Source organism: Peromyscus eremicus, chromosome 9, assembly GCF_949786415.1.
Source record: "Peromyscus eremicus chromosome 9, PerEre_H2_v1, whole genome shotgun sequence".
Lineage (NCBI taxonomy): Eukaryota > Metazoa > Chordata > Mammalia > Rodentia > Cricetidae > Peromyscus > Peromyscus eremicus.
The window spans coordinates 107,677,827-107,691,425 of NC_081425.1; the positions used below are offsets into that span (position 1 = coordinate 107,677,827).

The 13,599-nt window shown below is 45.2% G+C and overlaps 1 protein-coding gene across 13 annotated transcripts in view; it reads left to right on the forward strand.

The window, feature by feature from the left end:
* Positions 1-13,599, forward strand: part of Cadps (calcium dependent secretion activator) — a 456,343-nt gene that overhangs the window by 293,401 nt on the left and 149,343 nt on the right. For 12 of the 13 annotated variants that reach the window (XM_059274214.1, XM_059274212.1, XM_059274215.1 and 9 more), the window contains 2 exons: positions 4,709-4,817; positions 11,677-11,889. In XM_059274214.1, the coding sequence (XP_059130197.1) occupies positions 4,709-4,817; positions 11,677-11,889 (322 nt within the window). The remainder of the gene's footprint in view (positions 1-4,708; positions 4,818-11,676; positions 11,890-13,599) is intronic. The other variant, XM_059274221.1, reaches the window with a different exon arrangement.

The window sequence follows — 13,599 nt, forward strand, 5'->3', positions numbered from 1 at the left end:
GTCTTTGCAGATTTCTACACTATAGTGAGTACAGATTTTCTCCAAATTAACATTAGTGAAAGCTGAGGCTCAAAGGGCCTACGTGGCCTGTTCAAAGACTGAGGTTGATGGGCCTAGAGAGGCTGCTCTTCAGAAGACCCAGGTTCGTTTCCCAGCACCTAACTGGTGGCTCATACCCCATCTGTAACTCCAGCTCCAGAGATATGACACCCTCTTCTGGCCTCCACAGCTATGATGCACACATCACTGCACAGACATACATGTACACAAAGCATCTATACACATAAAATTAATTTTAAAATATTTTAATGATGGTGGCTGTTGTCCAGCCAACTACAAAGCATAACACTTCAGACTGCATCTGCCTTATATAACTAAACACGTAGGTGGGTCTGTTGCCCAAAGAGATTTACACATACAAAGTGTCCTAGAATTTGTTTACTTTGCATTTCATTGAACAGTATGATTCCTAAAGGCACATCCTCTGTTTTAGGTTTCCTATAGACATCATGACTAAAATCCCTCACTATTCCAGCCTTCAGAAAAGATACTAGAGCTGAAAGAGATAACTATAGTTAGATAATATAAAATGACTTGGCTAGCAGTATTTTAATAACCCACCAAGACACACTATTAAAATAGGTTACTCTCACAAATGAATTGTAAGTCATATAAGTAGCTGAGTGTTTTAAAATTGTGAGTGAATGTGTTTCCACACAGTTGCACTGAAGGATGTGCATAGGCTTGTATTCTGGTTACAAATGACAGGAAACATGACAAACTAGTTTTCTAGGGTTTACCCTTTTCATTCCCTGTTTGGTTTGTTTAACTGGTTGGTTGATTAGAATTTTAGATAGACTCTCACTATATACAGCCTAGCCTTTGCTTTAACTGGTGATCTTCCTTCCTCTGCCCCTCAAGTGCTAGGATTAAGGCTGTATTCCACCACACCCAACTTCTTGGTTTGTTTTGTTTGTCTTGTGTGTTTGTTTTTTGGTTTGGGGAATCAGACCTAGGTCCTGGAGCGGCTCTCTCCTGCTGTACCCCTGAGCTACTCCCAACTCCCACTCCAGTAATCTCAGCTGAGACTCTGATTTCCATTGGTCTGATTTCGAAGAATTTGCCTATTTAGAATGTTCTCAAACCTAATATATACACAGATGCTAATGTAGACAATGGCGGCTCACTCCTTTATAAGCCTCTTTCCATTTTAAAAGCACCAGGAAATGAGCCAAAGTAGCCAAAGTCCAACCACCTGTAAAATGGAACTTTGATCAAAGCCTCACAAATCCGGAGTCTATCCTCAACTCTACCCAACTGTCTGTGCTGCTAAAGATCCCATTGACATAGACTAGAACCCTTGTAAGTCCTGTGCTGGTCACTCAAGATCATCAAATCTCAACTCTGCTCTGTGGCCTCTCTGACTTCTACAAACACTTTCTAGATTCTGCCAATGACATGATTACAACAGCACTTTCTGTCTCCATAACTTTTCATCCAAATAAATCCAAAGCTGGAGTGTAGCACAGTGGAGAACACTAGCCTAGAATGTGTGAGAACCTAAGTCCAGTCCCAGAACCACTCAAAAGGAAAGAAATTCACAATTTAAGAAGAAACATGCATTTCATTGAGAATAGCTTTCTATTAGTAAGATGTGGCTGCTTTAAAAAAATTTAAGTCCCCAAATCTTTGTTAGCTCCTGGGTGACCTCAAGGCATTCTAGAAAAACTAAGGTTCATCTAAAACACACGATAATTGGAATTATTCCAAAGATATTCTCCCCTCCTTTGAATCCTAAATTGTCAAACCCTAAAGAAGAAAACGCTCCCACTGAGCCAACTCAGGTTTGTTTAGTTGGGTTTGGGGGGGTTGGTTTGGTTTCTTTGCCAAACCTCTCTGCCTCAGTGTGCAGGGCACATCACCAGTACTGCCAGAAGAGGGCAGCAGCAGACTGCAGGAAAGGAGCGGCTGAACCGGCAAAGGACCCGAATAAAGGGTTCAGGAGTGGTAGAAATCCGCCTCTTGAAGTCACACCCTTTGGTTGTGGTATGTTTGGGACCTAAAGTGCATATCAATGCACTGATCTCACTGATAAACTCTACCCTGTCTCCTGTTGCCAGGTGAAACAACCACTCTAACTCACTGCAGGAGTGATCTAGCAGTCTCCTGCCAGTGTCACAGGGAGGGGGCGTCATGGAGAAGTTGTTGTGGGTAGGACCAGTCCAAGATTGGAATACCCTGGTGCTGTACTTGAAGAGACCCTGTAAAATGTGGAGAAGAACATCACAGATTGAACAAAGTCCCCACCTGTCAGACTCTTTTAGCAAATGCCCATTGTTGTATGATAGGGTTTGCTTGTGGATGTGTAAATAGATCCAAGGTACTCCTTTGAAGGACTGATCATCTACAAACTCACCTTTGAGCTGCATGATGGTGCCAGATACATGGGGACTACTTAGTTACACACACTGATGGATGGAGTGGTAGCTGTATGGGCCTCACACGTGGTATGGAAATCTTAGTAACTACCCAGTAACAAGATGGTGCTTAGGGGGATATGGAGGAGGAGGGGGAGAAGGGAGGAGGGGACTAAAGGAAGAAAAGGCACAGCACAGATAAGAACAATGAGGTTGAAAGACATGACAGCTTATTGGACCTGGGTGGGGACCTCTGTTGTAGGAGAAGGGTATCTCGGGTGTTCTGCTTGGTACAATGAGCTAGCTCATGTTCCCTTATGAAAATTCTTCTTGTAGTTTAGCCTGGTTTCCCTTATGTGGGGAACAGTGCATCCATTCTTCAGAAGCCCAAACTGGGTAGTAAAATTCTCCTGAGGAACCAACAGAGGGCAGCAACAGACAAACCAACCACATGAGCATTCTCTTTCCTCTTACTCTGAACCTTCAGGACTCAGGACAGCGCAGTATATTGTGGGGCCTGAAAGCACCAGTCTTAATTGCCATTAAAAGGAGACCAGTCTCACTGTGGAGGTGACTAAGTTGTCCCTAGCTGGGTTTAAAGTCTGCTTAGAAAATGTCTCTTTCAATAAAGAGAAGTAAAGGGTGAGGGATGTGGCAGTCCTTCACCCAGGCATCTGACATCCTCGGATGATGGTAAATGTGCCTGTGAGCTTGGCTGGAAAATGGGGGTAAGCCTGCTTTGCCACAGGCTCCTTGCCAACAGGCCAGATGTAGAAAAGTGAAGCATCCTCGCCAGTTCTGGATACACAGTGACAACAGGGTCCTGAAGGCGGGCCTGCAGCTTGGAGCGCCACCCTGCTCTGCCGTGGAATGCCAATATCAGTAAAGTGAGGGCTGCCATTTAGGGCACCAGTGACAACGGCCATGCCGTTGGGGGCTGGGGCTGCCTGGCTGTGACTGGCACCTAGCAGTTGAGTGCTCATTGCTTGTGACAGCATGTCACTGCCGCACTTGTCTGAGATGCACGGGAGACTTTACCAAGGAGCTGCAAGTGCCCCTTCAATAGCTGTGGGTAGCCAGAAACAAAATGAGAAACTCAGTGCTACGACAGGAGCAAAAGCAGCCCTGATTGTATGTGTGTACGGTGGGGGAAGAGAAGGAGAGAGAGAAGAAGGGGGAGAGAGAGAAGAGGAGAAAGAAGGAGAGAAGGGGAGAGCGAGAGAGCATACGTTTTCATGAGTGCAAGTACATGTGTACCACAGTGCAGGTCAAAACAACAACCTTGGGGTCAGTCCTTGACTCCCACCTTGTTCGAGGCAGGATCTCTTGTTGTTCCTCACTGTGTATGGCAGGTTGGCTGGCCTGTGGGTTTCTGGCCACTCCTGTATCTTCTTCTTGTCTGTCCATAAGGGCACTGGATTGTAGAATCACAGTATGGCTTTGCATGGGTTCCAGGGAACCGAACATAGGTCCTCATACTTGCATGATACGTGCTTTACCCACCAGGCCATCTCCCCAGCCTTTATCAGCTATGAAGAAATTACCTTCTGTTCTCTAACTTCCCGCCAAACAGGTTATATTGTATCTATAGGCATTGTAGTCCCAGCCAGGCCATGATTATAGTAGGTAATACTCATAAAACTACTGCCACAAAAGTATGTGTTAACCCAATCATTGTAAGAACAGCAATTGTGGGATGTGGCAGTGCATAGGGTGACCCCATAACTCAGAAGGTGAGGGAGGAGAATCAGAAACTCAAGGCCAAACTGAGCTACACAGAGAGACCTGTCTCAAAATGGTAATGAGAGGCTGGAGAGACCACCCAGAATCTACATTAAGAGGGGCTAGCTGCCCAGTCAGCTCTGCCTAATCAGTGACTTACAGGCTGATGAGAAACAGTGTCCAACAACAGGGTGGGTGGCTCCTCGTGTATGACCCCTGAGCCTGACCTTTAACCCCCAAACACAGGTTCACATACATGTAAATGTACCCCCCACATGCACACACATACACCTGTGCCCATATAAACATGTACACGCTCAAGGCAAAAATAAAAACCAAATAACAGTAATGATAGTAGTTGACTATTCCCAAGTACCTACTAAGTGTCAGCGACAGACTCTTAAGTGCGTTCCACACATAAACCCATTTTACCCTCATGGCCACCATTGGATGCTACATCCAGTGTGACTGAGACAGCAAAGGACCAGGGTTGCGGTTGAATGTGGACAGTTTTCTGGGGGATGGGGAGCGGTGGTGGGACAGTCTCAGTCTGCTCTTTCTTCCTGCAGGTCAGCCAATACACTTTTGCCATGTGCAGCTATCGAGAGAAGAAAGCAGAGCCCCAGGAACTCCTCCAGCTGGATGGCTACACTGTGGATTACACTGATCCCCAGCCAGGTACCTACCCTTTCCTAGGCCACGGCCCCACAAAGTGCTCGTCTCTCTCAAGCCAATGACAAGCTTATGCTGGCCAGATACTTGGTCTATGCTAGACCTAGACAGTAAGCTGTTACATCAGAGAGTCTCTAGTTGGAAGCCAAAAAGGAAGCACACATTTTGGCTTTTATATTCCTGGGACCACATCAATGATGTACTCTGTTGTATGATGCTGAAAATATTCATGAAAAAGAATATATATTTGTATACCGGGGACTGCATTTGTGTGAGATTGTGTGGAGTGTGTCTGTGTGTCCGTGTACATATGAGTATACATGTGTGCATGTGGAGACCACAGCTGTGAGTAGTGTGCATTGTCTGAGACAAGGTCTCTCACTGAAGCTGGCCCTCAGAGATTGGCTAGGCTGGAGGGCTGGCCATCAAATGCCGAAGTCTCCCTCCAGCTCTAGGCTCACAGGTACGAGCCCAACGGTTACACAGGTGCTGGAAATCAGGCCCTCACCCTTGCTTGGCAGGCACTGTACCTGCAGTCTACTCCTCCGCCCCCACCTCTGCCATCTCTCCGGCCTCAGTGTGTGTCATTGTGTTTTGGTGTGTAAGGAAAGCTGCCCTCTGTGCATGATGTCCCCTGGCCAGAGTCTGGAAACACACAGGTTAGCTGATGGAACCTGAGGAAGAAACTTGCTGTCCCCGCCTGTGTTCCTTATAAGTTACCTCTCTGATAGAGGCGTCGAAGCGCCCGGGCTTATGTAGGGAAGTGAGCCTTGCAAGTGGTGATATTTCTTGTGAGTTCTACATTGCACACATTCTACATCCTGCCCCCTCACACCTCTCCCCATACCCATTTTATTTTTTCCCAGAAAACTGAATAGAAATCAGTCTCAAAGAACCTTCAGAACGAGTGGGGGGGTGCGAAACATTTCAGCATATTAATGAACAGCAAGCACCGACAGCCCTCTCCCGGAGAAGTTCATTTTTATGCCAAATCTACACAAGGCTTTTCCAACCACACTGCATCATTTGGCCCAAAACCTTTTTTTTAACTCCCATATTGCTCTTCCACGTGCAACAAAATACACAGGAAAAAAAAAAAGAAATAAAGAAAAAGAAAAAAGAGAGTTTGAGAGAAGATGGGGTTTATGGGGTATTAACCCAAAAATATATGACAGAGAAGACCTGGCCCCACCTAGGGACATCAGCCCCCTCCAAATCCTGGCCCTGGATGATTCAAATGGTCAAACCCTTTCCTGTTTCTGTCTGTAACTATATTCTGCTGTGGTAGCTGCTGTAGACTGCAGACTCTGTAAGATCTGAACTAATGTCTTTGCCCAGAAGTTTTCATAATGAACAGAACCTGAAGTCTGAAATAAACAGTTCTATGCAACATCACAGAATGACAAGATTTCGCATTGGAAAGCCAGCCTTTGGGGCATTGTGTAGTGGTTTGGATTTCTCTCAAGTTTCTTTTTTTTTTTTTTTTTCACTCAGATGTCTTTTTAAAAAGTAAATTCAGTTGTGCCTGAGACGTATGTCTTAGAGGTGGAGGCCAGAAGGCCAGGGTGAGGGGGAACCAGGGCCATCCCATCCCTTCCTATCAGAAGGCCCACCCCTCTCTTCTAGGTGGCCATGCTAGGTGGTCACCACAGCCCCCAGTGAGAGGGATCAGAAGCATCGGCCTGATTCTCACATGAAGAAAGAGACTGGAGAAATCACAGTCTCTCTGAGAGTGATGCTAGGACCTAGGACTAATCCAGGTCACATTCTTATACTTGTCTTGTGAACAGTTATAGCAAAACTGCTGTAGAATTCACAGATGAAGTCAGGCCTTCCATGGGGGTGGGGAGCTTCTGTTCCACACATGGGAATGACACTGGAATGTTCTCCTGTTTTTAAATTTGTGTTTACTTTATGTATATGAGTGTTTTGCCTGTGTGTATGTAACTGCACCACATACATGCAGTGCCCACAGAAGCCTGAAGAGGGTGTCAGATCCCTTGGAATGGGGATTAAAAATGGTGTGAACTGCTGTGTAGATGCTGAGAACTGACCTGGGTCCTCTACAAGATCACAGGAGCTTTGAACCTCTGAGCCAGTGCTCCTTCCCTGCATGTATATTCTTAAAGCTTCTTCTATTGTTCCACATTGATCCCATGAGATATAATTTCTTACGAAAGATGTAAATGGAAAGTTGATTGTGTTCTTGAGGGTAACAAGCAGTTGCTTCTCTCTGCCTCTTCCTGTGTGAAGTCATATTTATTTCCCAAGTAATATTTGATTAAAAATGGAAATTCAATATTTCTTTTGTCCTAAGAAAAGTCTAACTCAGAATTTTTGGCTTTCTTTTGATGCTGGGGTTGGCCCCCAGGGTCTTACAGCTGCTAGACAAACAGCCACTGAGTTAATGACCCAGCCCCTTAACTCTGTATTGTAGAGTGCTTGTTAAAACTCCCCGATTCTTACTGATCAACCAGAGAGAGGTCAAGCATATTCCTCACACTTCCCTAAGCATTGGAGGAAATTCCTATATACTGGGCACTTGACCAACTTTATCTGAAGAGATGTAAGCAAATTAACAATGTAGCCAGTATGTTCAGAGACCAGGGGATGCTCTTGGAATGTGAGCCTATTAGGGTCTGTCTTCTCTCTCCTCTTGGCTTTGCGAGCTATTAAAGAAGTTGTTGGGCACCGTTATATTCTATTCTTCTTATTTCCCATAAGTAACTGGAAGTCCTTCCATGGGATCATAGTCACTGAGACACAGACATTTGTGTTCAGTAAACTGCTTGTTTAGGGGCTTTAGCATGCTGACCCAGAGGGCTGATGGACAGCCTTAGCATGCTGACCCAGAGGGCTGATGGACAGCCTTAGCATGCTGACCCAGAGAACTGATAGACAGTATTAGCATGCTGACCCAGAGGGCTGATGGACAGCCTTAGCATGCTGACCCAGAGGGCTGATGGACAGCCTTAGCATGCTGACCCAGAGGGCTGATGGACAGCCTTAGCATGGTGACCCAGAGGGCTGATGGACAGCCTTAGCATGCTGACCCAGAGGGCTGATGGACAGTATTAGCATGCTGACCTAGAGGGCTGATGGACAGTATTAGCATGCTGACCTAGAGGGCTGATGGACTGTATTAGCATGCTGACCCAGAGGGCTGATGGACAGTATTAGCATGCTGACCTAGAGGGCTGATGGACAGTATTAGCATGCTGACCTAGAGGGCTGATGGACAGTATTAGCATGCTGACCTAGAGGGCTGATGGACTGTATTAGCATGCTGACCCAGAGGGCTGATGGACAGTATTAGCATGCTGACCTAGAGGGCTGATGGACAGTATTAGCATGCTGACCCAGAGAGCTGATGGACAGCCTTAGCATGCTGACCCAGAGGGCTGATGGACAGCCATAAGATTTGTTTGTGAACTGTTCCTTTTAAGCTCAGAGTGAAAATTCGCCACATTACTTTCCTCTGGTTGTTTGGAGAGTAGGCAACAGTTTCTCAATTAAGCAATCAAGTCTCTCAATAAAATTATAGGCATATAAATTATAGAATATTTCCATGGTTACATTGATCTGCTCTGATGCCAAACAAACAGAGTGGGTTAGAAGCCCACTTCTGCACTTACAGGCCAGCTTTGTATCCAGTGAATACTTGTACTCTTCTTCAGGACTTGGTTTCCTCACCTATAAAATGGGAGTAATAAAATTTAGGTTACATAGAGCCATTGGGTAGGTTAAATAAAGATTGGGGAACAGTGCCTTTTTCTCTCTGCCCTGAGTGACTACAATAGTGAGAGTTCCATGCTTCCTAAATATGTCCTTCAATGTCTTTCTGACCATTGCTTCAGATATTTTATCCTCCCTATGTCCATCAATAGGGTCCAGGGGAGAAGAGGATTGAGGCAGTGGGAAGGGCCTCTCAAACAAGGTTAACCCTGATATCTACCGATTGTAGCAAGGCGGCGTATTTCCAAGGTTACCATGAGAGTAAGCACATGTGATCTGTTGACCCACCCTTTGTCTTGGCTCCATAATGCTCATTTCTAAGACAGAGGCATCCCTCAAAGCTCTTCCTTCTTTTCAAAAGTTTCCTTCTTGTTGTGTCATCCGTGAGGCTCGCTGGGTTCCCAGTTTGTTGAGTATGCACCATCCTTCCTAGATCACACATTTATTTATGAGGAACATTGCCGAGAGACCAGAGTTCAGGTTTCAGCACCCACATCAGGTGACTCACAATGAAATATAACTCCAGCTCCAAGGAATTTGATGGTCTCTTCTGGTCTCCGCAGACACCTGCACACATATACATATGCCCGTACACAGAGACATATATGTGTAAATAAATAATTTCAAAAATTAAGAAGTAGCTATTTATTTCCCCTATCCCCTGTCCATTATAAATGAAAAATCCCCACAATGTATAAACACTTGTAAAGAGATACCTGGATTAACATGATGAGCGCAATGGAGAAGTCTTCAGGCCACCAGCAATAGCACCCAGCACTGCAGCAAACAGACTCCTGACTGGTCTTCACTGTCAGCTTGGAGATGCTAGTCTGTCAGTCATGAGCCTCTTGGCTCTCCGCTAGTGGGGATATGGTACATATCTGATGAAGGTATGAACTTTGTACCTAGCTAGAGAACCAACTCACTGAAAACACAGGCTCCTGGAGTGTGTCAATGGACTTGAGCTAACTTTGGCCTAAGCCCATAGAGATGTGTCCACCTACATTGTCCTAAACAGTAACCTTGAGAATGACCTGCTGAAAACTGAGACCATTTATTCAATAAGTATTTGCTGAGCACTTACTTTGTGTCATACATTATGCCAGATACCAAAGAAATGGAAGAGGTTAAGTCAGACAAGACTTTTGTCCTTACGATGCAAAGTGAATTATGGAGCTTACTAGAAGTTAGTTACAAGCAACGGAGGGCTGGAGAGATGGATGGTTTAGCAATTAAGAGCATTTCCTCTTGTTTCAGAGGACCGGAGTTTGGGTCCTAGCACTCATGTTGGGAAGCATACTACCTGTAACTCCAGCTCTAGGGGATCTAACATCCTCTTCTGGTCTCCATGTATATGTGGGGACACAAACACACACACACACACAGAGAAAGAGAGAGAGAGAGAGAGAGAGAGAGAGAGAGAGAGAGAGAGAGAGAGAGAGAGAGAGAGAGAGAGAGAAATCTTTTAAAAAAGAATAATAGAGAAAAATAGTCAAGATGCTAGAGACAGGTTATCAGAGACAGGTCAAAGCAGAGACCTCCTAGGAGTGTGACTTTCAGTCAAAGATATGGAGGAAGCAGGGTGTGACATAATCATGCAGATATAAAGTACATACATGAAAAGAAGGAAGGAGAGACTGCAGGTGGAAGAGAATCAATTGATGTGGATTACAAACCTTGACAGAACCTGAGGTTTTCATTCAATAGGACAGAGCCTCTGGTGAGTTCAGCAGAGAAATAGCATGACCTATTATAGGAAACAGACTGGGTTCTACACTGAGAAGTGACGCTAGAGCATGAGACTAGAGATAGCTAGTTGAGGCAGGAGACTGTTCAAGGTAATTACAGTCAGATTCAGAAGCCAGCACTTGTGGCAACAGAAAGGTCCCCATTCTGGTGACCCAGGGATAGTAGCATCAGCATCTCAATATCCATGGGAGAAATTAATGACGGAATCAAAACTAGCCCAAAGGTTGTGGACTGCACTTTCGAGCTGCATGGGCCCAGCTCTCCAAAGGTGGAAAGAAGGTTGGGACAAAGGTTGGGACGTCAGCATTGGGTGTGGCATACTTGAGATGTCCATTCGTGTGCAAGGTCTAGAGGGCCACCACTAACCTAGGTCTGGAGCTGAAGGGAGAACTCCAGAATGCAGGGAAATGTAAGGACCCTCAGCACATTCCTCAGGGTCAGATGGCATCATCAAGAATGTAAGCAAAGTCATGAAAAACAGCAAGAGCATCAGGACACTTCCACAGTTAGAAGGTCGGGAGGAGGAAAAGGGAGAGCAAACAGTGAGCAAAACAGAATAGCTTGCCACATGCTCTCACGCTGGGAGGCACCTGGGGACATCAGATTTCCTGAAAGACAATTGAAGAGTATGTTTCCACAAGAAAAGAGTATCAACCACTGCTGATCATGTGATACAGTGAGTGGAATTAGGATTTCACATTGAGATGTGGCAAAGTTAATAACACTGGTGACCTTGACAACAAAATTTTTAGGCAAGCTGCTGCCTGATTAGAGGGGCTTTAAAGCCTAATGGAGAGAGCCCCTTGCTGCTCAGAGGTGATCCTCAGCCCCATAGCATCTACTTTATCAGAGCTCATTGGAAGCTCAGGGTCTCGGGCTCCACTGCAGACCCATGGAATCAGAAGTCGCAGTTGATCAAAATACCTAGATGTGCCACGTGTGCACTTATGACTGAGAAGCCTCAGTGGAGATCTTCCTTTACTGTAAAGAGAATAACAGAGGAGAGCTCAGGGGAGAAGGGACCAAGAGATGTGGTTGTTGTAATGGTGCTAGTGATCTTAATGGTGTGTTGATAATGATGATGGTGTGTTCATATTTTTCAATATGAGGGAGAACTCAAATGTTCATAGGCAGATGTTTAACCGGTCTACTTGATGTATTGTCACCAGCAAGACAAAAATGAACCAGTCTTAAAGTGTTCCTTTACCACCCTGGTCCCACTCAGTGGCCAACCAGTTTACAGGCACCCCATCCAGGAGTCAGATAAATTGCTCCTCCCCATCTTGGCCCAAGGAAAAGCTGGAGAGGTTGCTTTCTAAGGACTGCACCCTGCTGAAATCTTCCCAGCTCTGCTTAGATGTCGCTCTTCACTTCCATGCAGGTTTGGAGGGTGGCCGAGCCTTCTTCAATGCAGTCAAAGAAGGAGACACGGTGATATTTGCAAGTGATGATGAGCAGGACCGGATCTTATGGGTTCAAGCCATGTACAGGGCCACTGGGCAGTCGCACAAACCTGTGCCCCCCACGCAGGTGCAGAAGCTCAACGCCAAGGGAGGAAATGTGCCTCAGCTGGACGCCCCCATTTCACAATTTTGTAAGTAAATAAGCCATTTCTTAAAAAAAATATTTCTGTAAAGTAAATCTTCCAAAGCTGAATGAGAAAAACTAGTTACTTTTATATATAGTATCCCAAAATCATGTTTGCTAGGGGCATGTAGCTAATGCAGGTCGAAACTTGGAGCAAAATGTTACATGAAAGTAATTTTAAAGTGCAATACTTGACATTATCTCCCAAGGACTAAACAACAGAATGTATATTTTATGTCTATGCCTATCTTTTGGTTTTGCCGAGAGCTTGGAATTCACAGCCAAATGCGTATTTGTTTGAGTCCTTCAAATATGGTAGATTCCGTATATCGTTGCTTCGTCTCCTCCTATTAAAAGGAATTTAAAAATAGGGATGATTTGAAATAAACTTAAATCTGCAATTTAGAACCATTTAAAAATAAATGATGACATTATCACATGCAGTGGGGGGAAAAACACGTACCTAAAATCACATTCTGAGCAGAAATACCAGAGACCCAAAATCAGCCCCAGTTCATCTGCATCTCCCCTTGCCTGTGTCTCTTTGCCTGTCTTACCGCCATGTGTCCCAGAGTATGGGCACTTCTCTCCCAAGACTTCTAAACCCAGCTTAAGGTGAAAGCCAAAGCCAGTGGCTTCTTAAAGATCTTCATTTTTTAAAGAAAAATAAAATAAGAGATCCACAGATCCATTGTTTATTCTGCACAGAGATCTTCAACTTTACCTAGGGATAACTCCGGTGTGAGTCCCTCCTACCAACTGTCATGGTGGTTTCTTATTTCATTGGGAGACTCCTCCGTTCAGCATAGGTCACTTGTCTCGCAAGGAGACATATGAATGAGGAGGTCACATAGGCTCTTGCTCTTACAGCATCTGCATCCCAGGGAGGGTCCAGATTACCCACAAGTCAGCCCCCCAAAGGGGACCATCTCACACATTGACAAATACCATGGCAAATGTCACACAGTGGTCACTCACCAGATCAGGAGGGCGTTAGGCAAATAGACAGTCGAGGAAGACTTCTCAGAGCTTCAGTCCAAATGCTAGGGAGTTGGCTTCCAGATCTAGGAGGCATGGATATGATAGCAGAGGGGAACCAGGGCCAGTGAGCCGGAAGCACAGGCTGCATGGCCCTGGGATGTACAGTGGCTCTACTCTTGCTCCTAAGCCAAACTTGAGCTGCCACAATTCTACAGCTACAGAAACTATAGAGGGACAGTGGCTTCTCAACGAGTCTTGCTGCTGTGGGTGTTTCTAACTGACATGGCTATGAGTCTTTGGGGAAGGCAGAATACGCAGTGGGGGCTCCCAGTTCTGTACCGATGGTTTCTTAAAAGAAGAGGCATTCCTTAGTGGAACCTGACAAATAACCACATTCAGTGGCTTTCCACACAGACAACCATGAAAGAATAAGAAAGACATGAACTTGGAACCAGGGCAGAGGGATAACCCTGCAGGAACTACCCCTGAGCTTCCCACTCTAAGATCTTGACTGACATAAAGCATAGCCAGTATTTATTTAATTTCTAAATAAAGGGCATCTGTGTGACAAGTCCTCCTCTCTCACTGCCTAACAGCCTCTTGTTAACATATCTGGAACTGACATTATCCATCATACCCTCCTGAATTATCTTTGTATGAAAAAAATCCTAATTATAATCACCATTCCAGTCAACTCATGAAAGATCTATTTCAAGTGATATTTGGAAAATTCTCT